This window comes from Pseudophryne corroboree, chromosome 12 (assembly GCF_028390025.1).
Source record: "Pseudophryne corroboree isolate aPseCor3 chromosome 12, aPseCor3.hap2, whole genome shotgun sequence".
Taxonomy (NCBI): Eukaryota; Metazoa; Chordata; class Amphibia; order Anura; family Myobatrachidae; genus Pseudophryne; species Pseudophryne corroboree.
This window is the reverse complement of record NC_086455.1, coordinates 54467355-54492774: the sequence shown is the minus strand read 5'-3', so window position 1 is coordinate 54492774 and position 25420 is coordinate 54467355. Positions and strand designations below refer to the sequence as shown.

General features: G+C 49.6%; 1 protein-coding gene across 6 annotated transcripts in view; it reads left to right on the top strand.

The window, feature by feature from the left end:
* Positions 1–25420, top strand: part of LOC134980629 (mis18-binding protein 1-like) — a 142888-nt gene that overhangs the window by 47578 nt on the left and 69890 nt on the right. For all 6 annotated transcript variants that reach the window (XM_063947531.1, XM_063947530.1, XM_063947527.1 and 3 more), the window contains one exon: positions 2611–2858. In XM_063947531.1, coding sequence (XP_063803601.1) covers positions 2611–2858 — 248 coding nt within the window. The remainder of the gene's footprint in view (positions 1–2610; positions 2859–25420) is intronic.

Sequence of the window (25420 nt, the reverse complement as noted above, 5' to 3'; positions counted from 1 at the left end):
GACGCCTGGACAGATACTAATTTGTTCGTCGGCCCTCTCATGTCGTCAACCGGCTTGCAGCGTGTTGACATTGTCACGTAATTTCCATAAATAAGCCATCCATTCCGGTGTCGACTCCCTAGAGAGTGACATCACCATTACAGGCAATTTGCTCCGCCTCCTCACCAATATTTTCCTCATACATGTCGACACACACGTACCGACATACAGCACACACATAGGGAATGCTCTGATAGAGGACAGGACCCACTAGCCCTTTGGGGAGACAGAGGGAGAGTTTGCCAGCACACACCAAAACGCTATAATTATCCAGGGACAACCTTTATATAAGTGTTCCTCCCTTATAGCATTTTAATATATATACATATCGCCAAATCAGTGCCCCCCCTCTCTGTTTTAACCCTGTTTCTGTAGTGCAGTGCAGGGGAGAGCATGGGAGCCTTCCCACCAGCCTTTCTGTGAGGGAAAATGGCGCTGTGTGCTGAGAATAGGCCCCGCCCCCTTTTCGGCGGGCTTCTTCTCCGGAGTTTTAGATATCTGGCAGGGGTTAAATACATCCATATAGCCTCAAGGGCTATATGTGATGTATTTTTCGCCATACAGGTATTATACATTGCTGCCCAGGGCGCCCCCCCCCCAGCGCCCTGCACCCTCCGTGACCGCTGTGTGAAGTGTGCTGACAACAATGGCGCACAGCTGCAGTGCTGTGCGCTACCTGATGAAGACTGAGAGTCTTCTGCCGCCTGGTTCCGGACCTCTTCATCTTCAGCGTCTGCAAGGGGGGTCGGCGGCGCGGCTCCGGGACGAACCCCAGGGCGAGCCCTGTGTTCCGACTCCCTCTGGAGCTATGTCCAGTAGCCTAAGAATCCAATCCATCCTGCACGCAGGTGAGTTGAAAATCTCTCCCCTAAGTCCCTCGATGCAGTGAGCCTGTTGCCAGCAGGACTCACTGAAACTAAAGAACCTAAAAACTTTTTCTAAGTAACTCTTTAAGAGAGCCACCTAGATTGCACCCTTCTCGGCCGGGCACAAAAACCTAACTGAGGCTTGGAGGAGGGTCATAGGGGGAGGAGCCAGTACACACCATGTGATCCTAAAAGCTTGCTTTTGTGCCCTGTCTCCTGCGGAGCCGCTATTCCCCATGGTCCTGACGGAGTCCCCAGCATCCACTAGGACGTTAGAGAAAGGGGGTTGTGGCTGGTGAGGGGCATGTCATTGTGACACAACCCCAATTTGTCACTCTCTGGGTCATGCCCAGCACTTACGGAGGTGCTGGGCTTCACTTAAGTTCTCCCCTCAATGTAAATAGATGCCGTGCTCATGTGCATGGGATCTATTCACGTGGTGGCGATCGGAAACGGCACCTTTTCCCACCTGCAGGACACGGGTGAGTACTGCACCAGGCAGGCTGTTTTAGCAGGGTGCCACAAATGGGGCAGGGCGCATTTTGCCACTTGAAAATTGGACAGGCTGCAGCGCTGTGCTAAGACAGCCTAGCATGTACAGATTGTAGATATTGGGAAAACAGTTTTTTCATTCTGTATGCTAAGGAAAGAGGTTGTCCAGCATGTAAGCAGGGTGATGGCTAGATGAATTACAGCCACGACTAAGCAGGCATACACTGGGGCTGATAGGCCTGGTCCAGTTCTGATTTCGGCTCATTCCACTTGCTCAGTAGGTACTTCGTGTAGGTACGGAATGGAGTAACAGCTGAGCAGTTACATGTTCCTAATTTAATACATTCACCAAATTGTATAGTTTTCATGACTATGTGTCCAGGAATTCTGACTTTGGGCGTAAAGTGTTCAGGTCAGATAATTTTCCTAGTGGCCGTTTTGTACATCCCCGTGGTTATGAAGAGTTTTGGTACTTGCAGTACCAGTTAAATCTTTCTCCGACTTCATTTGGCGGACGCTCTGATCCCTACCTTATTGGTTGAATGTGGGAGAGATGTTAATACTTTAACCTATCCTTGAGACTTTTTTCAAACTGAGGAGGGGAACAGCTTATATACCACTAAAAGTAAGCTCATGAAGTGCTGACACCTCTATCCCTCACTAACCCCCATGGTAAGAAGTGTCCTCCAGATAAAGTCGGAGAGAGATTTATTTGGCAAGTACCAAAACAATCTTGTTTTCCAAGATAAGCCAAAAATAAGCTATGCTGGGCATACTGTCTACAGTTATCTGCCCAATCCGCCCGATAGCATCAGATCGGCCATATAATTTCAGCATGTATATGTGCGACCGATAAGGTAATATACGAACATGCTGAAGAAACGAGGAAATGTCTGCTCCCTGGGGGTGTATCATGTGACTTACACTGAGAGTTAATAGTGTATGCCTGTGATATCTGCAGGGTCAGATAAATTGCCAGTTTGTCTGACAGGCATTATATCTGCCTGTGTATGCCCACCTGTATTCAGGTCCTTGTGTTGTAAAGTAGTTTAAAAATAAGACTAAAACAAGATGAGCTTTTATTTTATTTTCCTCTTCAATAGATCAGGATTTTATTTCAATTGTGATTATCAAGCAAGAGAGCCACCAAATTGCACAATATAGGCGCTTTATGGAATATACGATGTTCAACTTCTCCATCTGTAACTTGTAGGACTGGAGCACAAGACAAGAGATGTAATCCACCGGTCAAGCTTCAGAAGAATGACAATTTAACAAAAGATGAAAGGAAGGCCATAAACCGTATGACCGGTACAGAGGACGACCATGTACGTCTACAGAGGAAGATGGATATTAGAAAGCCAAACACTGTTAGAACGGTCGGAATGACTTCTGTTACAAACGGCTGCAATGTTTTGAAAGCTAAAGGCAAATCTGTAACCAACACATCGCTACTAAGTGGTATGTATTGGGATTTTTTGTTTTTTTGTGTGTGGGGGGGGGCTCCCCTACATTTCTATGCCTACAAATTTAGTATTGCACATATTAAAAAAACAAATAAGGTCCATCAAGCTATCTCTATATTAGGGGGAAGGCACTGTTGCTTCTGAGCAGACAGGGTGTGGTTGCCGGATTTGTAGTCTTGCTCTGTATACATGAAGTCTGTGGATTTCTGCACAGCTGCAGGCCAGAAATAACACAGCAGTTTAAGTATTTTCTCTAGCATCCATAAGGGATATTGGGGGAAACTAGTACGATGGGATATAGACGGGGTCCAAAGGAGCCAGTGCAATTTAAATTTTCTTCACTGGGTGTGCTGGCTCCTCCCCTCTATGCCCCCTTCCACTGGCAGTTCAGAAAAAGGTGCCCTCAGGAGAGGATGCACATCTCTGAGCTCCATAGAGTTTTTGTTTTGTTTTTTTCTTCAATTTAATTTCAATATTTTTTATTATTTTTTTGCGGTATGCTGTCTGGGCAACGGCATACCTGCGCCGTGGGAGTTGTGAGGTGCAGAGCCCCTTCCCCGCTGCAAGACCACCGTCCTGAGGAGCTGTTTGTTCAGCGGGGCGCAGCACCTTGGCTGTCGCAGCACGCCGCACACCCCTAATGCTGCCGGAAGGTGACATCGGTGGTGAGTACATTGATGGGGGTCCCTGGTTCGAAGTGCGTCTGATCACGGTCACGATGTACAGGACCCTTCCTGGGGAGTCCTGCTAGGATCCCCCGTGACTACACTGGCTCAAACATGCTTAACCAAGCACTTGTGTGAGGTTTTCAGCTTAGGGGAGACTTTGCCAGTATAAATATTGTGTATAGCTCTGGAGCCATTGGGGGGGGGGGCTTCCTCAGAGCGGGACCAGCGGCGTTTGGCGCCTTCCTCTGCTTACAGAAGCCATCAGCAGCACACACTCAGCGCTTCCTGCCTCACAGACACGCTGGAATGTGGTACAGGGTGTAGCTAAAGCGGGAGAGCCGCTGTTGTACACTATTCTGAGCATATTCAGGACTGCATTTATTAGTGTTATTGTGATACAGAGCTGACAGTCTCACTGGGGCTGTGCAGCCCTGGGTGTGCTGGTATTTCTCCCTCTCTGTGTATCTCCTCTCACATACAGTAGGAAAAGCAGACTTGCATTATAACGGTCTGTGTGTAATTGTATGTGTTTGTACTTACTGCACAGCTTGTGCTTACCCATATTCACAGTATCTGTCACACCAGATTCTCTCCGTTTCCTGTGAGCAATGTAGTCAATATTCAATTAGTCAATTAGTGAAGAGGCTGGGGGAGAGGGTACAGACCCCACTGGTTAGGGTCTCTTAAATTTATGATGTCAGATATGTCATCCCAGCTCACTGCTAATGTGCAGAAAACTCAGCTACTGCAGCAAGCTGTTGCAGATTTAGCTGCTTGGGCTGATGCACAGCTTCCCCTCTCTCCTGCAGGTCCTCAGAAGCGTGGTTTACCTGCTCTGCTCTCTGATACAGATAATGATGGGGATGACCCGGACCCCGTTAGTGGGGATCCCGATTCTACTCAGGGTATTGAACCCTCATTTTGGCTATAAGAAATGTGTTACAGCTCCCTCTGGAGGACGCTTCTTCACAGCAGTCGTTTTTCTTTGTACAAAACAAGCCCAATGTCCCTTTCCCTGATTCTCCAGAGTTAGATGATTTATTCAAACATGCCTGGAAGAATCCAGACAAAAAATTTCAAGTGTCCAAAAAGTTTTTGCACTCTTCTCCGTTTTGCTCCTCAAGGTAGAAAATTTTGTGAGGAACACCCTGGGGTGGATGTCTGTCTCTCGCCTGTCTAAAAAGGCGGTGCTGCCTGCCCCAGGCTCCTTTACTATGAAGGATCCGGAGGATAGAAAGATAGACTACCCTAAAATCTATATACACTGCAGCCAGCCTTTACCGAAGACCGGTCATTGCGGGTTGCTGGAAGACCCATGCCATTCATTCTTGGCCCATGCAAATTCAGGGGCGCCTCTCGGGGGATATGCCCTTAATTACCATGGTTACCCTCCTGAAACACATTCAGGACACTACTCGTGTCCTTTGTGATTCCCTCAAGGAGATGGGGAACATCAATGCTCGGACGTCGACCATGGTGTCGACGCGCAGGGCCTTGTGGTTGCGTCAGAGGATTGCAGACGCAGAATCCAAACGTAATGTGGAGTCCCTCCCCTTTTCTGGGGAATGGCTTTTTGGGGTTGAGCGGGATGCCTGGATTTCCAAGGTTACTGCCGGGAAATCCATGTTTATCCCCTCTAGGGCCCGGCTGGCGAGACATTCCTATCCGGGACCGTCTGTCCAATCCTTTTGGTCTCGATCAAAGGCCAGAGGGGTGCCTCCAGTGCGGCTAGAGGTACCAGAGGTAAGTCCAGGAAACCAGCAAGTACCAGTCCTCAGGAACAGTCCACCAGTTCTGCTTCCACTAAAGCCTCCGCATGACTGTGCCAACCCACCCCGAGGGGAGTTCGACTGCGTCACTTCAGCTGCATCTGGGAGGAGTCCTCCTGCCAGGATGCCCTGGTTCAGGTAGCTAATTTCTCAGGGCTACAAGCTCTTGCCCCCCTCCCAAACAATTTTTCATATCAAGCATACCTGCTTTGGAGGATATGCAAGTTACATGACAACAGGCTATCCAAAAATTGGTCCAATCCCACGTCATTGTTCCAGTACCTCTAACGCAACACGGCAACGGGTTTTACTCAAACCTGTTTGTGGTGCCGAAGCCAGACAGTTTGGTCAGACCCATTCTGAATCTGAAAGTCTTAAATCCTTTATTTAAAGATGTTCAAGATGGAATCCCTGCGAGCAGTAATTGCGCGCCTGGAAGACCAGGAATTTATGGAATATATCAAGGACGCCTATCTCCACATTCCGATTTGGTCTCCTCCTCAGGCGTACCTGCGGTTTGACCTGCTGAATGATCAGTTCCAGGCACTACCTTTCGGCCTGTCGGCAGCACTGAGGGTTTTCATGGAGGTGATGGTGGAGATGATGCTTCAACTCCGGATCCAGGGGATAAATGTGGTGCCTTATCTAGATGATCTTCTGATAAAGGCAAGATCCAGGGAACTTTTGTTGCTCCATATCGACCGCACCATCCATCTTCCGTCCGACCTTGGGAGGATCCTCAACTTACAGAAGTCCCACATGGAGCCAACTCAGAGGCTGTTCCTGGGGATGTTGCTGGATACTGTGGCACAGAAGGTAGAAACACCAGAGGACAAGGCAAGAACACTTCAGGAGATGGTCCGCATGGTGCTCCGACCTGCTCAAGTTTCCATCCATCTTTGCATCAGATTGTTGGGGAAGATGGTAGTCTCATACGAGGCAAACCAATATGGGAGGTTCCATGCCACAACATTTCAATTGGATCTCCTGAGCAAGTGGTCCGGATCACATCTCCAGAAGCACCGGATAATTCGGCTGTCACCTCAGGCCAGGATTTCCCTCCTGTGTTGGCTTCAGTCCTCCAATCTCCTGGAGGGCAGGAGTTTTGGAATCCAGAATTGGACCCTCCTCACGGCAGATGCGAGTCTGCGGGGGTGGGGAGCTGTCATCAAAGGGGCGCAGTTCCAGGGTAGGTGGTCTTCCCACGAAAGCTTTTACGGTCTACAATGCTCTACTTTAAGCGTCTCCTCTGCTCAAGGATCACGCGATCCAGGTACAGTCGGACAACGCCACAGCAGTGGCGTATATCAATCGACAAGGAGGGACAAAAAGCAGAGCCTGCATGCGAGAGGTGTCAGATACTCCTCTGGGCAGAAAGAAACGCAAGAGCCATGTCTGCAATCTTCATTCCGGGTGTGGACAGCTGGGAGGCGGACTTCCTGAGTCGTCACGATCTCCACCAGGGGAGTGGGGCCTCCACCATCTGGTGTTCCAGCAGATCATCGACCGGTGGGGTTGCCCACAAATGGACATGATGGCTTCTTGTCTCAAAAAGAAACTTTATTGGTATTGCTCGCGGACCAGAGACCCTCAGGCGATGGCAGTGAATGCACTGGCGTCGCCTTGGCCGTACTGGCTGGTCTACCTGTTTCCTCCTATCCCATTGCTCCCAAGAGTGCTAAAGCGAATCAAGGTGTCCAGGCAATTCTGATTGCCCCGGATTGGCCTTGGAGGGCATGGTACTCTAAGGGGTACTCTACCACTAAGAAGCGATCTTCAACAAGGACCGTTTGTCTACCCGGACTTACGGCAACGTCGTTGGACGGCATGGAGGTTAAGCGGAACATCCTAGCTCACAAGGGCCTTTCCAAAAAGGTTATTGCAACCATGGTCCAGGCCAGGAAACCTGTGACGTCAAAACACTATCATCATATCTAGAGGAGATGTCTCTTGGTGCGGGGAACGCACGTTTCCGCCTGCAGAGTTTCATTTGGGATGTTTCCAGCAGGCTGGTGTGGATAAGGGCTTACGTCTGGGTTCCATTAAGGTCCAGATATCCGCTCTCTCCATTTTCTTTCAGATGAAATTGGCAGTGTTGCCAGAAGTTCAGACCTTCTTGCAAGGGGTACTCCACATACAACCTCCCTTTGTGCCGCCTACGGCACCCTGGGATTTGGATGCAGTGTTGAAATTCTACAGTCCTCCTGGTATGAACCTCTGATGACTGTAGAAGAGAAGTACCTCACGTGGAAGACAGTGATGTTACTGGCCCTGGCTTCTGCTCGACGTGTCTCAGAATTGGGGGCCTTATGTAAAAGTCCATACTTGGTCTTTTACGAGCACAGAGCGGAGCTCCGGACTAGACAGCAGTTCCTGCCGAAGGTTGTCTCCGCATTTCATCTGAATCAACCTATTGTGATTCCGTCCAGTTCTGATGCTTCTGCTCCTCTGGAGGCATTGGATGCTGTGCGGGCCTTGAAAATATGTCAAGCGTACAGCTCTGGTCAGAAAGACTGATTCCTTGTTCATGCTCTATGATGCGCAGAAGGAGGGTTGCCCTGCTTCAAAGCAGTCCATTGCTTGTTGGATTTGGCTTACTATCCAACAGGCCTATGTGTCTGCAGCCTTACCTGTTCCTAAGTCTCTCTGAAAGGCCACTCTCAAGATCAGTGGGCTCTTCCTGGGCGGCTGCCCGTGGAGTCTCTGCCTTATAACTATGGTCAGGGAAGAACACTTTTTTTTTTTTTTTTTTTGTGAAGTTCTACAAATTTGATACCCTGGCCAAAGAGGATAGCCAGTTTGGGCAGGCAGTGCTGCACATCTCTCCGCACGTTCTGGAAGCTTTGGGGTGTCCCCATCGTACTAGTTTCCCCCAATATCCCTTATGGATGCTAGTGAAAATAGGCTTTTAATACCTACCGGTAAATCCTTTTCTCGTAGTCCATAAGGGATATTGGGGGTCATTCCAAGGTGATCACTCGCCAACAACTTTTTGCTGTGTTGCGATCAGATAGTCGCTGCCTATTGGGGGGGGGGGGGGGGGGGGGGTGTATTTTTGCTTTGCAAGTGTGCGAGCGCTTTTGCAGTCGAGCGGCACAAAGTTTTTTGCAGTTTCTGAGTAGCTCTGGACTTACTCAGGCGCTGCGATCACTTCAGTCTTTTTGGTCCCGGAATTGATAGACACCCGCCCTGCAAACGCTTGGACACGCCTGCATTTTTCCAAACACTCCCAGAAAACGGTCAGTTGACACCCATAAACGCCCTCTTCCTGTCAATCACCTTGCGATCGGCTGTGCGAATGGATTCTTCGTTAAATGCATCGCCCAGCACCGATCCTCTTTTGTACCCATACGATGCACCTGCGCATTGCGGTGCATGCGCAGGTTTGCCGAGTTTTGACCTGATCGCAGCTATGGTAGCCAATCCCGGGCACGGGATCCCGGGATTTAGGGCCAAAAATGGCGGATTGAGGGATCAGCGTTGAGTGTCCACAGGATGCTCAGATGCTGCCCGGCTTCCTTGTTCCAGCTCCCCAGCGCAGCGTGAGAGGTCGCGCTGCGTCGTCAGCCGTGCTGGGAGCCGCCAGCAGCAGCGATCAGAGGATGTCGCCCGCCCCTGGTATCTGGTGAGTTATGGGGGGCCACATAGCTAAAATCCAATCCCGGGATTGGCCATTTCTCTAACGTCCTAAGTGGATGCTGGGACTCCGTAAGGACCATGGGGATTAGCGGCTCCGCAGGAGACTGGGCACAACTAAAGAAAGCTTTAGGACTACCTGGTGTGCACTGGCTCCTCCCACTAAGACCCTCCTCCAGACCTCAGTTAGATTTCTGTGCCTGGCTGAGCTGGATGCACACTGGGGGCTCTCCTGAGCACCTAGAAAGAAAGTATATTTAGGTTTTTTATTTTCAGTGAGATCTGCTGGCAACAGACTCACTGCAGCGAGGGACTAAGGGGAGAAGAAGCGAACCTACCTAACAGGTGGTAGTTTGGGCTTCTTAGGCTACTGGACACCATTAGCTCCAGAGGGATCGACCGCAGGACCCGACCTTGGTGTTCGTTCCCGGAGCCGCGCCGCCGTCCCCCTTACAGAGCCAGAAGCACGAAGAAGGTCCGGAAAATCGGCGGCAGAAGACTTCGGTCTTTACCAAGGTAGCGCACAGCACTGCAGCTGTGCGCCATTGCTCCTCATGTACACCTCACACTTCGGTCACTGATGGGTGCAGGGCGCTGGGGGTGGGCGCCCTGAGGGCAATAAATAACACCTTGGCTGGCAAAATATACATCATATATAGTCCCAGAGGCTATATAGATGTAAAATTACCCCTGCCAGTATCACAGAAAAAGCGGGAGAAAGTCCGCCGAAAAGGGGGCGGGGCTTCTCCCTCAGCATACTGGCGCCATTTTCTCTTCACAGTGCAGTTGGAAGACAGCTCCCCAGGCTCTCCCCTGTAGTTTTCAGGCTCAAAGGGTTAAAAAGAGAGGGGGGGCACTAAATTTAGGCGCAATATATGTATACAAGCAGCTATTTGGGGAAAAATCACTCAGTTATAGTGTTAATCCCTGCATTATATAGCGCTCTGGTGTGTGCTGGCATACTCTCTCTCGGTCTCCCCAAAGGACTTTGTGGGGTCCTGTCCTCAGTCAGAGCATTCCCTGTGTGTGTGCGGTGTGTCGGTACGGCTGTGTCGACATGTTGGATGAGGAAGGTTACGTGGAGGCGGAGCAGAGGCCGATAAATGGGATGTCGCCCCCTGTGGGGCCGACACCAGAGTGGATGGATAGGTGGAAGGTATTAACCGACAGTGTCAACTCCTTACATAAAAGGCTGGATGACGTAACAGCTGTGGGACAGCCGGCTTCTCAGCCCGCGTCTGCCCAGGCGTCTCAAAGGCCATCAGGGGCTCAAAACAACGCCCGTTACCTCAGATGGCAGACACAGATGTCGACACGGAGTCTGACTCCAGTGTCGACGAGGTTGAGACATATACACAATCCACTAGGAACATCCGTTACATGATCTCGGCAATGAAAAATGTGTTACGCATTTTCTGACATAAACCCAAGTACCACATAAAAGGGGTTTTATTTTTGGGGAGAAAAAACAGCCACTGTTTTGTTCCCCCATCAGATGAATAAATGAAGTGTGTAAAGAAGCGTGGTTTCCCCCGATAAGAAACTGGTTATTTCTAAAAAGTTACTGATGGCGTACCCTTTCCCGCCAGAGGATAGGTCACGTTGGGAGATATCCCTTAGGGTGGATAAGGCGCTCACACAATTATCAAAAGGTGGCACTGCCGTCTTAGGATACGGCCACCTTGAAGGAACCTGCTGATAAAAAGCAGGAGGCGATCCTGAAGTCTGTATTTACACGCTCAGGTTATATACTGAAACCTGCAATTGCCTCAGCATAAATAGTGCTGCTGCAGCGTGGTCTGACACCCTGTCAGATAATATTAATACGCTAAGACAGGGATAATAATATTTGCTAACATTGAGCATATTTAAGACGTTGTCTTTTATATATAAAGGATGCACAGAGGGATATTTGCCGGCTGGCATCCAGAATTAATGCAATGTCCATTCTGCCAGGAGGGTAGTAGAAACCCGGCAGTGGACAGGTGATGCTGCGTTTAAAAGGCACATGGAGATTCTGCCTTATAAGGGTGAGGAATTGTTTGGGGATGGTCTCTGGGACCTCGTATCCACAGCAACAGCTGGGAAGAAAAAATTTTACCTCAGGTTTCCTCACAAAAGCCTAAAGAAAGCACCGTATTTTCAGGTACAGTCCTTTCGGCTTCAGAAAAGCAAGCGGGTCAAAGGCGCTTCCTTTCTGCACAGAGACAAGGGAAGAAGGAAAAAGCTGCACCAGTCAGCCAGTTCCAGGATCAAATATCTTCCCTCGCTTCTTCTGAGTCCACCGCATGACGCTGGGGCTCCACAGGTGGAGACAGGTGCGGTGGGGGCGCGTCTCGGGAACTGCAGGGATCAGTGGGCTTGCCCACAGGTGGATCCCTAGGTTCTGCAAGTAGTATCACAGGGATACAGGCTGGAGTTCGAGACGACTCGCCGTTGCCTCACATCAGCCTTGCCTGCTGCCCTCGGAGAAAGGTAGTACTGGCGGCAATTCACAAGCTGTACTTCCAGCAGGTGAAATCAAGGTACCCCTCTTTCAACAAGGCCGGGGTTACTATTCCAAAATGTTGTGGTACCGAAACCAGACGGTTCGGTGAGACCCATTCCTAAATTTAAATCCTTGAACACTTATATACGAAGGTTCAAGTTCAAAATGGAATCGCTCAGGGCCATTATTGCAAGCCTGGAAAATTTCAGGGTATCACTAGACATCAAGGATACTTACCTGCATGTCCCTATTTACCCTCGTCACCAGGTGTACCTCAAAATTGTGGTACAGGATTGTCATTACCAATTCCAGACGTTGCCGTTGGTCTGTCCCCGGCACCGAGGGTATTTACCAAGGTAATGGCCGAAGTACTTATCCCGTACTTGGACGATCTCCTTATAAAGGCGAGGTCCAGAGAGCAGTTGTTCGTCGGAGTAGCACTATCTCGGGAAGTGCTACAACAGCACAGCTGGATTCTGAATATTCCAAAGTCACAGCTGGTTCCTACGACGCGTCTACTGTTCCTGGGTATGGTTCTGGACACAGAACAGGATAAAAGGGTTTCTCCCGGAGGAGAAGTCCAAGGAGTTGGCGTCTCTAGACGGAGACCTCCTAATACAAATACAGGTATCGGTGCATCTATGCACGCGAACCTTGGGAAAGATGGTAGCTTCTTACGAAGAATTTCCATTCGCCAAGTCCCATGCAAGGATCTTCCAGTGGATCTGTTGGACAAGTGGTCCGGGTCGCATTCTCAGATGCATCGGCGGGTAACCCTGTCTCCAAGGGCCAGGGTGTCGCTGTGGTGGTGACTGCACATCTTCTAGGGGGCCGCAGATTCGGCATACAGGACTGGGTCCTGGTGACCACGGATGCCAGCCTTCAAGGCTGGGGGGCAGTCACACAGGGAAGAAACTTCCAAGGCCTATGGAAAAGTCAGGAGACTTCCCTACACATAAATGTTCTGGAACTTTGGGCCATTTACAATGCCCTAAGTCAGGCTAGACCCCTGCTTCGACACCGGCCGGTGCTGATCCAGTCAGACAACATCACGGCGGTCGCTCATGTAAACCGACAGGGCGGCACGAAGTAGGATGGCGATGGCAGAAGCCACAAGGATTCTCCGATGGGTGGAAAATCATGTGTTAGCACTGTCAGCAGTGTTCATTCCCGGAGTGGACAACTGAGAAGCAGACTTTCTCAGCAGACACGACCTCCACCCGAGAGAGTGGGGACTTCATCCAGAAGTCTTCCAAATGATTGTACACCGTGGGGAAAGGCCACAGGTGGACAGGATGGCGTCCCGCCTCAACAAAAAGCTACAAAGATATTGCGCCAGGTCAAGGGACCCTCAGGCGATAGCTGTGGACGCTCTGGTAACACCGTGGGTGTACCAGTCGGTTTATGTGTTCCCGTCTCTGCCTCTCATACCCAGGGTAATGAGAATAATAAGAAGGAGAGGAGTAAGAACTATACTCATTGTTCCGGGTGGCCAAGAAGAGCTTGGTACCCAGAACTCCAAGAAATGATCTCAGAGGACCCATGGCCTCTGCCGCTCAGACAGGACCTGCTGCAGCAGGGGGCCTGTCTGTTCCAAGACGTACCGCGGCTGCGTTTGACGGCATGGCGGTGGAACGCCGGATCCTGAAGGAAAAGGGCATTCCGGAGGAAGTTATCCCTACGCTATTTAAAGCTAGGAAAGAAGTGAACGCAAACCATTATCACCGCATATGGCGGAAATATGTTGCGTGCTGTGAGGCCAGTATGGCCCCAAAGGAGAAATTTCAGCTAGGTCGTTTTCTGCACTTCCTACAAGTCAGAGGTGACTATGGGCCTAAAATTGGGTTCCATTAAGGTCCAGATTTCGGCTCTATCGATTTTCTTCCAAAAATAGAACTGGCTTCACTGCCTGAAGTTCAGATTTTTGTTAAGGGAGTGCTGCATAGTCAACCCCCGTTTGTGCCTCCAGTGGCACCGTGGGATCTCAACGTAGTGTTGGATTTCCTGAAGTCGCATTGAGTTGAGCCACTTAAATCCATGGAGCTACAATACCTCACGTGGAAAGTGGTCATGCTGTGGGCCGTGGCGTCGGCCAGGCGTGTATCAGAATTGGCGGCTTTGTCATACAAATGCCCTTATCTGTATTCTATATGGATAAGGCGGAATTGAGGACTCGTTCCCAATTCCTTCCTAAGGTGGTATCAGTTTTTCATGTGAACCAACCTATTGTGGTGCCTGCGGCTACTTGGGACTTGGAGGATTCCAAGTTTTCTGGACGTAGTCAGGGCCCTGAAAAGTATATGTTTCCAGGACGGCTGGAGTCAGGAAAACTGACTCGCTATTTATCCTGTATGCACCCAACAAGCTGGGTGCTCCTGCTTCTAAGCAGACTATTGCTCGCTGGATCTGTAGCACGATTCAACTTGCACATTCTGCGGCTGGAATGCCGCACCCTAAATCTGTGAAAGCTCATTCCACGAGGAAAGTGGGCTCTTCTTGGGCGGCTGCCCGAGGGGTCTCGGCTTTACAAATTTGCCGAGCTGTTACTTGGTCGGGTTACAACACTCTTGCAAGAGTCTACAAGTTTGATACCCTGGTTGAGGAGGACCTAGAGTTTGCTCATTCGGTGCTGCAGAGTCATCCGCACTCTCCCGCCCGTTTGGGAGCTTTGGTATAATCCCCATGGTCCTTACGGAGTCCCAGCATCCACTTAGGACGTTAGAGAAAATAAGATTTTACTCACCGGTAAATCTATTTCTCGTAGTCCGTAGTGGATGCTGGGCGCCCATCCCAAGTGCGGATTGTCTGCAATACTTGTATATAGTTATTGCCTAACTAAAGGGTTATTGTTGAGCCATCTGTTGAGAGAGGCTCAGTTGTTATGCTGTTAACTGGGTATAGTATCACGAGTTATACGGTGTGGCTGGTATGAGTCTTACCCGGGATTCAAAATCCTTCCTTATTGGGTCAGCTCTTCCGGGCACAGTATCCTAACTGAGGTCTGGAGGAGGGTCTTAGTGGGAGGAGCCAGTGCACACCAGGTAGTCCTAAAGCTTTCTTTAGTTGTGCCCAGTCTCCTGCGGAGCCGCTAATCCCCATGGTCCTTACGGAGTCCCAGCATCCACTACGGACTACGAGAAATAGATTTACCGGTGAGTAAAATCTTATTTTTTCAATCCCAGTTCCCGGGATTGAAAAAAATGAACCGGGATTGGCTTCCCTAATCGCAGCGCTGCAAAAAGTTGCTAGCGAGCGATCAACTCGGAATGACCCCCAATGGGCGCCCGCCTCAGTGCGTGGACTTTTCTGCAGGTTCATGTTCTATAGTTACCTGTTCAGCTGTTGCTGTTGTTACCAGCCGTTGTTGTATGTTAGTGGTGAGCTGGTGTGTAAATCTCACCACCCTTTCTGTTATCGTATTTCCTTCTCTCATATATGTCCTTTCTCCTTCAGGCACGTTTTTTACCTATAACTGCCTGTGGGAGGGGGCATAGAGGGGAGGAGCCAGCACACCCAGTGAAGAAAATGTAAAGTGCACTGGCTCCTTTGGACCCCGTCTATACCCCATCGTACTAGTTTCCCCCAATATCCCTTATGGACTACGAGAAAAGGATTTACCCGTAGGTATTAAAATACTATTTCTCTAACGTCCTAAGTGGATGCTGGGACTCCGTAAGGACCATGGGGAATAGCGGCTCCGCAGGAGACAGGGCACAAAATAAAAGCTTGAGATATCAGGTGGTGTGCACTGGCTCCTCCCCCTATGACCCTCCTCCAAGCCAGTTAGATGTTTGTGCCCGGCCGAGAAGGGTGCAAACTAGGTAGCTCTCCAGAGCTGCTTAGAATAAAAGTTTAGTTAGGTTTTTTTTTATTTTCAGTGAGTCCTGCTGGCAACAGGCTCACTGCATCGTGGGACTAAGGGGAGAAGAAGCGAACTCACCTGAGTGCAGAGTGGATTGGGCTTCTTAGGCTACTGGACGTTGGCTCCAGAGGGACGATCACAGGTTCAGCCTGGATGGGTCACCGGAGCCGCGCCGCCGTCCCCCTTACAGAGCCAGAAGAGACGAAGGTCCGGTGAAAGCGGCGGCAGAAGACATCCTGTCTTCAAGACTAAGGTAGCGCACAGCACCGCAGCTGTGCACCATTGCTCTCAGCACACTTCACACTCCGGTCACTGAGGGTGCAGGGCGCTGGGGGGGAGCGCCCTGAGACGCAATATAACACACATATACCTTAGCTGGCAAAAGGAATACATCACATATAGCTCCAGGGCTATATGGATGTATTTTTTCCCCTGCCATTTTACACAAAAAAGCGGGAGTTAAGGACGTCGTGAAGGGGCGGGGCCTATCTCCTCAGCACACTGGCGCCATTATTCCCTCACAGCTCCGCTGGAAGGACGGCTCCCTGATTCTCCCCTGCAGTACTGCATCTGATTCAGGGTAAAAAAGAGAAGGGGGGGGCATTTTGGCAGCAAATAACTAGATTAACAGCAGCTATAAGGGATTAACACTTATATAAGGTTATCCCTGTGTATATATATATATATATATATATATATATATAGCGCTGGGTGTGTGCTGGCAGACTCTCCCTCTGTCTCTCCAAAGGGCTAAGTAGGGTCCTGTCCTCTATCAGAGCATTCCCGGTGTGTGTGCTGTGTGTCGGTACGCGTGTGTCGACATGTATGAGGAGGAAAATGAGGTGGAGGCGGAGCAGTTGCCTGTGTTAGTGATGTCACCCCCTAGGGAGTCGACACCTGACTGGATGATTGTGTTTAAGCAATTAAGTGATAATGTCAGCAATTTACAAAAAACTGTTGACGACATGAGAAAGCCGGCAAATCAATTAGTGCCTGTTCAGGCGTCTCAGACACCCTCAGGGGCCCTAAAACGGCCGCTACCTCAGTGGGTCGACACGGATCCAGATACAGATACTGAATCTAGTGTCGACGGTGACGCGACAAACGTAATGTCCAGTAGGGCCACACGTTACATGATCACGGCAATGAAAGAGGCATTGAACCTTTCTGACACTACAAATACCTCAAAGGCGGGTATTATGTGGGGTGTGAAAAAACTGCCAATAGTTTTTCCTGAGTCTGAGGAAATAAATGAGGTGTGTGATAAAGCGTGGGTTTCCCCCGATAAAAAACAGCTAATTTCTAATAAGTTATTAGCACTATACCCTTTCCCGCCAGAGGTTAGGGCACGGTGGGAAACACCCCCTAGGGTAGATAAGGCGCTCACACGTTTATCTAAACAAGTAGCGTTACCGTCCCCTGATACGGCCACCCTCAAAGAACCAGCTGATAGGAGGCTGGAAAATATCCTGAAAAGTATATACACACATACTGGTGTTATACTGCGACCAGCAATCGCATCAGCCTGGATGTGCAGTGCTGGAGTCGCATGGGCGGATTCCCTGACTGAGAATATTGATACCCTGGATAGGGACAATATTCTGTTAACTATAGAACATTTAAAGGATGCATTGCTATATATGCGTGATGCGCAGAGGGATATTTGTACCCTGGCATCAAGAGTAAGCGCAATGTCCATCTCTGCCAGAAGAGCATTATGGACCAGACAGTGGTCAGGGGACGCAGATTCCAAACGGCACATGGAAGTATTGCCGTATAAGGGGGAGGAGTTATTTGGGGCTGGTCTAACAGACCTGGTGGCCACGGCAACGGCTGGAAAATCCACCTTTTTACCCCAGGTTACTTCACATCAACAGAAAAAGACAGTCTTTTCAAACTCAGTCCTTTCGTTCCCATAAGTACAAGCGAGCAAAAGGTCACTCTTTTCTGCCCAAGGGCAGAGGAAGAGGAAAAAGGCAGCACCATGCAGCCGCTTCCCAGGAGCAGAAGCCCTCCCCTGCTTCTGCCAAGTCTTCAGCATGACGCTGGGGCTTTACAAGCAGACTCAGACACTGTGGGGGCCCGTCTCAAGAATTTCAACGCGCAGTGGGCTCACTCGCAAGTGGATCCCTGGATTCTACAGGTAGTATCACAGGGGTACAAACTGGAATTCGAGGCGTTTCCTCCTCATCGGTTCCTGAAGTCTGCTTTACCAAAGTCTCCCTCCGACAGGGAGGCAGTTCTGGAAGCCATTCACAAGCTGTACTCCCAGCAGGTGATAATCAAGGTACCCCTCTTACAACAGGGGAAGGGGTATTATTCCACACTATTTGTGGTACCGAAGCCGGACGGCTCGGTGAGACCAATATTAAATCTAAAATCTTTGAACACTTACATAAAAAGGTTCAAATTCAAGATGGAGTCACTCAGAGCGGTGATAGCGAACCTGGAAGAGGGGGACTATATGGTGTCGCTGGACATCAAGGATGCTTATCTCCACGTCCCAATATATCCTTCTCACCAAGGGTACCTCAGGTTTGTAGTACAAAACTGTCATTATCAGTTTCAGACGCTGCCGTTTGGATTGTCCACGGCGCCTCGGGTCTTTACCAAGGTAATGGCCGAAATGATGATTCTTCTACGAAGAAAAGGCATCTTAATTATCCCTTACTTGGACGATCTCCTGATAAGGGCAAGAACCAAGGAACAGTTAGAAGTCGGAGTGGCACTATCTCAGGTAGTGCTAAGTCAGCACGGATGGATTCTAAATATTCCAAAATCGCAGCTGATTCCAACGACACGTCTACTGTTCTTAGGAATGATTCTGGACACAGTCCAGAAGAAGGTGTTTCTCCCGGAGGAGAAGGCCAGGGAGTTATCCGAGCTAGTCAGGAACCTCCTAAAACCAGGACAGGTCTCAGTGCATCAGTGCACAAGGGTCCTGGGAAAAATGGTGGCTTCTTACGAAGCGATTCCATTCGGAAGATTCCATGCAAGAACTTTTCAGTGGGATCTACTGGGAAAATGGTCCGGATCGCATCTTCAGATGCATCAACGGATAACCCTGTCGCCAAGGACAAGGGTGTCTCTCCTGTGGTGGCTTCAGAGGGCTCATCTACTAGAGGGCCGCAGATTTGGCATTCAGGATTGGATCCTGGTAACCACGGATGCCAGCCTGAGAGGCTGGGGAGCAGTCACACAGGGAAGGAATTTCCAGGGCTTGTGGTCAAGCATGGAAACATCTCTTCATATAAACATTCTAGAACAAAGGGCCATTTACAATGCCTTAATTCAAGCAAAACCTCTGCTTCAGGGTCAGGCGGTGTTGATCCAGTCGGACAACATTACGTCAGTCGCCCACATAAACAGACAGGGCGGCACGAGAAGCAGGAGGGCAATGGCAGAAACTGCAAGGATTCTTCGCTGGGCGGAAAATCATGTGATAGCACTGTCAGCAGTGTTCATTCCGGGAGTGGACAACTGGGAAGCAGACTTCCTCAGCAGACACGACCTTCACCCGGGAGAGTGGGGACTTCACCCAGAAGTCTTCCACCAAATTGTAAACCGTTGGGAAAGACCAAAGGTGGACATGATGGCGTCACGTCTAAACAAAAAACTGGACAGATATTGCGCCAGGTCAAGGGACCCTCAGGCAATAGCAGTGGACGCTCTGGTAACGCCGTGGGTGTACCAGTCAGTGTATGTATTCCCTCCTCTGCCCCTCATACCGAAAGTATTGAGAATCATAAGAAGGAGAGGAGTAAGAACTATACTCGTGGTTCCGGATTGGCCAAGAAGGTCTTGGTACCCGGAACTTCAAGAGATGCTCACGGACGAACCGTGGCCTCTACCTCTAAGACAGGACCTGCTACTGCAGGGGCCTTGTCTGTTCCAAGACTTACCGCGACTGCGTTTGACGGCATGGCGGTTGAACGCCGGATCCTGAAGGACAAGGGCATTCCAGAAGAAGTCATCCCTACTCTGGTAAAAGCCAGAAAGGAAGTAACCGCAAAACATTATCACCGCATTTGGCGTAAATATGTTGCGTGGTGTGAGGCCAAGAAGGCCCCTACACAGGAATTTCAACTGGGTCGTTTCTTGCATTTCCTGCAAACAGGACTGTCTATGGGCCTAAAATTAGGGTCCATTAAGGTTCAAATTTCGGCCCTGTCGATATTCTTCCAGAAAGAACTGGCTTCAGTACCTGAAGTTCAGACATTTGTGAAAGGGGTGCTGCACATACAGACTCCTTTTGTGCCTCCAGTGGCACCTTGGGATCTCAATGTTGTGTTGAGATTTCTAAAATCACACTGGTTTGAACCATTGTCTACGGTAGATTTAAAATATCTCACGTGGAAGGTGTCGATGCTGTTGGCCTTGGCTTCAGCTAGGCGTGTGTCAGAATTGGCGGCTTTATCATGTAAAAGCCCTTACCTAAATTTTCATTCTGACAGGGCAAAAGTGAGGACTCGTCCTCAATTTCTACCTAAGGTGGTTTCTGCATTTCACATGAACCAACCTATTGTGGTACCTGCGGCTACTAGGGACTTAGAGGACTCTAAGTTGCTGGACGTTGTCAGGGCCTTGAAAATATATGTTTCCAGGACGGCTGGAGTCAGGAAAACTGACTCGCTGTTTATCCTGTATGCACCCAACAAGCTGGGTGCTCCTGCTTCAAAGCAGACGATTGCTCGTTGGATTTGTAGTACAATTCAGCTTGCACATTCCGTGGCAGGATTGCCACAGCCAAAATCAGTAAAAGCCCATTCCACAAGGAAAGTGGGCTCATCTTGGGCGGCTGCCCGAGGGGTCTCGGCTTTACAACTTTGCCGAGCAGCTACTTGGTCAGGGGCAAACACGTTTGCTAAATTCTACAAATTTGATACCCTGGCTGAGGAGGACCTGGAGTTCTCTCATTCGGTGCTGCAGAGTCATCCGCACTCTCCCGCCCGTTTGGGAGCTTTGGTATAATCCCCATGGTCCTTACGGAGTCCCAGCATCCACTTAGGACGTTAGAGAAAATAAGATTTTACTTACCGATAAATCTATTTCTCGTAGTCCGTAGTGGATGCTGGGCGCCCATCCCTAGTGCGGATTGTCTGCAATACTTGTATATAGTTATTGTTACAAAAAATTCGGGTTATTATTGTTGAGCCATCTTTTCAGAGGCTCCTTTAAATTTATCATACTGTTAACTGGGTTCAGATCACGAGTTGTACGGTGTGATTGGTGTGGCTGGTATGAGTCTTACCCGGGATTCAATATCCTTCCTTATTATGTACGCTCGTCCGGGCACAGTATCCTAACTGGCTTGGAGGAGGGTCATAGGGGGAGGAGCCAGTGCACACCACCTGATATCTCAAGCTTTTATTTTGTGCCCTGTCTCCTGCGGAGCCGCTATTCCCCATGGTCCTTACGGAGTCCCAGCATCCACTACGGACTACGAGAAATAGATTTATCGGTAAGTAAAATCTTATTTCTCTGACGTCCTAGTGGATGCTGGGGACTCCGTCAGGACCATGGGGATATAGCGGCTCCGCAGGAGACAGGGCACAATAATAAAAGCTTTAGGATCAGGTGGTGTGCACTGGCTCCTCCCCCTATGACCCTCCTCCAAGCCTCAGTTAGATTTTTGTGCCCGACGAGAAGGGTGCAATCTAGGTGGCTCTCCTGAGCTGCTTAGAATAAAAGTTTAAGTTAGGTTTTTTATTTTCAGTGAGTCCTGCTGGCAACAGGCTCACTGCTACGAGGGACTTAGGGGAGAGAAGAAAACTCACCTGCGTGCAGGATGGATTTGCTTCTTAGGCTACTGGACACCATTAGCTCCAGAGGGAGTCGGAACACAGGTCTCACCCTGGGGTTCGTCCCGGAGCCGTGCCGCCGACCCCCCTTACAGATGCCGAAGTTGAAGAGGTCCAGAAACAGGCGGCAGAAGACTTTCAGTCTTCATAAGGTAGCGCACAGCACTGCAGCTGTGCGCCATTGTTGTCAGCACACTTCACCAACAGTCACCAACTGTCACTGAGGGTGCAGGGCGCTGGGGGGGGGCGCCCTGGGCAGCAATGTATAATACCTTTTTTATGGCTAAAATACATCACATATAGCCCTTGAGGCTATATGGATGTATTTAACCCCTGCCAGATCTCACAAACTCCGGGAGAAGTGCCCGCCGAAAAGGGGGCGGGGCCTATTCTCCTCAGCACACGGCGCCATTTTCCTGCTCAGCTCTGCTGTGAGGAAGGCTCCCAGGCTCTCCCCTGCACTGCACTACAGAAACAGGGTTAAAACAGAGAGGGGGGGCACTTATTTGGCGATATGATTACATATATAAAAATGCTATAAGGGAAAACACTTGTATAAGGGGTTGTCCCTGTATAATTATAGCGTTTTTGGTGTGTGCTGGCAAACTCTCCCTCTGTCTCCCCAAAGGGCTAGTGGGGTCCTGTCCTCTGTCAGAGCATTCCCTGTGTGTGTGCTGTGTGTCGGTACGTGTGTGTCGACATGTAGGAGGACGATGTTGGTGAGGAGGCGGAGCAAATTGCCTGTATTGGTGATGTCACTCTCTAGGGAGTCGACACTGGAATGGATGGCTTATTTAGGAATTACGTGATAATGTCAACACGCTGCAAGGTCGGTTGACGACATGAGACGGCCGGCAAACAAATTAGTACCTGTCCAGGCGTCTCAGACACCGTCAGGGGCTTGTAAAAACGCCCATTTACCTCAGTCGGTCGACACAGACACAGACACGGACACTGACTCCAGTGTCGACGGTGAAGAAACAAACGTATTTTCCTTTAGGGCCACACGTTTCATGTTAAGGGCAATGAAGGAGGTGTTACATATTTCTGATACTACAAGTACCACAAATAAGGGTATTATGTAGGGTGTGAATAAACTACTTGTAGTTTTTCCTGAATCAGATAAATTAAATGAAGTGTGTGATGATACGTGGGTTTCCTCCGGTAGAAAATTATTGGCGGTATACCCTTTCCCGCCAGAAGTTAGGGCGAGTTGGGAAACACACCTTAGGGTGAATAAGGCGCTCACACGCTTATAAAAACAAGTGGCGTTACCGTCTCCAGATACGGCAGCCCTCAAGGAGCCAGCTGATAGGAAGCTGAAAAATATCCTAAAAGTATATACACATATACTGGTGTTATACTACGACCAGCAATCGCCTCAGCCTGGATGTGCAGCGCTGAGGGGGCTTGGTCGGATTTCCTGACTGAAAATATTGATACCCTTGACAGGGACAAGATTTTATTGACTATAGAGCATTTTAAGGATGCATTTCTATATATGCGAGATGCGCAGAGGGATATTTGCATTCTGGCATCAAGAGTAAATGTGATGTCCATATCTGCCAGACGACAGTGGTCAGGTGATGCAGATTCCAGACGGCACATGGAAGTATTGCCGTATAAAGGGGCGGTCCATCGGACCTGGTGGCCATGGCAACAGCTGAAAAATCCACCTTTTGTTACCCCAAGTCACATCTCAGCAGAAAAGGACACAGTCTTTTCAGTCTCAGTCCTTTCGTCCCCATAAGGGCAGGCGGGCAAAAGGGCCAGTCATATCTGCCCAGGGGTAGAGGAAAGGGAAGAAGACTGCAGCAGGCAGCCCATTCCCAGGAACAGAAGCCCTCCACAGCTTCTGCCAAGTCCGCAGCATGACGCTGGGGCCGTACAAGCGGACTCAGGTGCGGTAGGGGGTCATCTCAAGAGTTTCAGCACGCAGTGGGCTCACTCACAAGTGGACTCCTGGATCCTACACGTAGTATCCCAGGTGTACATTGGAAATTCGAGACGTCTCCCCCTCACAAGTTCCTGAAGTCTGCTTTACCAACGTCTCCCTCCGACAGGGAGGCAGTATTGGGAACAATTCACAGGCTGTATTCCCAGCAAGTGATAATCAAAGTACCCCTTCTACAACAAGGGAAGGGGTATTATTCCACACTATATTGTGGTACTGAAGCCAGACGGCTAGGTGAGATCTGAAATATTTGAACACTTACATACAAGCGTTCAAATCAAGATGGAGTCACTCAGAGCAGTGATAGCGAACCAGGAAGAAGGGGACGATATGGTGTCACTGGATATCAGGGACGCTTACCTACATGTCCAAATTTGCCCTTCTCACCAAGGGTACCTCAGGTTCGTGGTACAGAACTGTCACTATCAGTTCAGACGCTGCCGTTTGGATTGTCCACGGCACCCCGGGTCTTTACCAAGGTAATGGCCGAAATGATGATTCTTCTTAAAAGAAATATGGACGCTTTCCTGATAAGGGCAAGGTCCAGAGAACAGTTGGAGGTCGGAGTAGCACTATCTTAAGTAGTTCTACGACAGCACGAGTGGATTCTAAATATTCCAAAATCGCAGTTTTTTCCGACGACACGTCTACTGTTCCTAGGGATGATTCTGGACACAGTCCAGAAAAGGATGTTTTCTCCCGGAGAAGAAAGCCAGGGAGTTATCCGAGCTAGTCAGGAACCTCCTAAAACCAGGAAAAGTATCAGTGCATCATTGCACAAGGATCCTGTGAAAAATGGTGGTTTCTTACAAAGCGATCCCATTCGGTAGATTTCACGCAAGAACCTTTACGTGGGATCTGCTGGAAAAATGGTCCGGATCGCATCTTCAGATGCATCAGCGGATAACCCTGTCTCCAAGGACAAGGGTGTTTCTTCTGCGGTGGCTGCAGAGTGCTCATCTATGAAAGGGCCGCAGATTCGGCATTCAGGACTGGGTCCTGGTGACCACGGATGCCAGCCTGAGTGGCTGGGGAGCAGTCACACAAGGAAAAAATTTCCAGAGAGTGTGATCGAGTCTGGAGACTTCTCTCCACATAAATATACTGGAGCTAAGGGCAATTTACAATGCTCTAAGCTTAGCAAGACCTCTGCTTCAAGGTCAGCCGGTATTGATCCAGTGGGACAACATCACGGCAGTCGCCCACGTAAACAGACAGGGCGGCACAAGAAGCAGGAGGGAAATGGCAGAAACTGCAAGGATTCTTCGCTGGGCGAAAAATCATGTGATAACACTCTCAGCAGTGTTCATTCCGGGAGTGGAAAACTGGGAAGCAGACTTCCTCAGCAGGCATGACCTCCACCCGGGAGAGTGGGGACTTCATCGGGAAGTCTTCCACATGATTGTAAACCGTTGTGAAAAACCAAAGGTGGACATGATGGCGTCCCGCCTGAACAAAAAACTAGATATTGCGCCAGGTCAAGGGACCCTCAGGCAATAGCGGTGGACGCTCTGGTAACACTGTGGATGTACCAGTCAGAGTATGTGTTCCCTCCTATGCCTCTCATACAAAAAGTACTGAGAATCATAAGAGGGAGATGAGTAAGAATGATACTCGTGGTTCCGGATTGGCCAAGAAGGACTTGGTACCCGAAACTTCAAGAGATGTTCACGGAAGACCCGTGGCCTCTACCTTTAAGAAAGGACCTGCTCCAGCAGGGGCCTTGTCTGTTCCAAGACTTACCGCGGCCGCGTTTGACGGCATGGCGGTTGAACGCCGGATCCTGAAAGGGCATTCCAGATGAAGTCATCCCTACCCTGGTCGAAGACGGGAAGGATGTAACCGCAAAACATTTTCACCGCATTTGGCGAAGATATGTTGCGTGGTGTGAGGCCAAGAAGGCCCCTACAGAGGAATTCCAACTGGGTCGTTTCCTACATTTCCTGAAAACAGGACTGTCTATGGGCCTAAAATTAGGGTCCATTAAGGTTCAAATTTCGGCCCTGTCGAATTTCTTCCAGAAAGAACTGGCTTTAGTGCCTGACGTTCAGATGTTTGTAAAAGGGGTACTGCATATACAGCCTCCTTTTGTGCCCCAGTGGCACCTTGGGATCTCAATGTTGTTTTAAGTTTCCTAAAGTCACATTGGTTTGAACCACTCACCACTGTGGACTTAAAATATCTCACATGGAAGGTGACGATGCTATTAGCCCTGGCTTCAGCCAGGCGTGTGTCAGAATTGGCGGCTTTATCATATATAAAGCCCTTACTTAATTTTTCATTCTGACAGGGCAGAATTGAGGACTCGTCCTCAATTTCTCCTTAAGGTGTTTTCTGTTTTTCACATGAACCAACCTATTGTGGTACCTGCGGGTACTA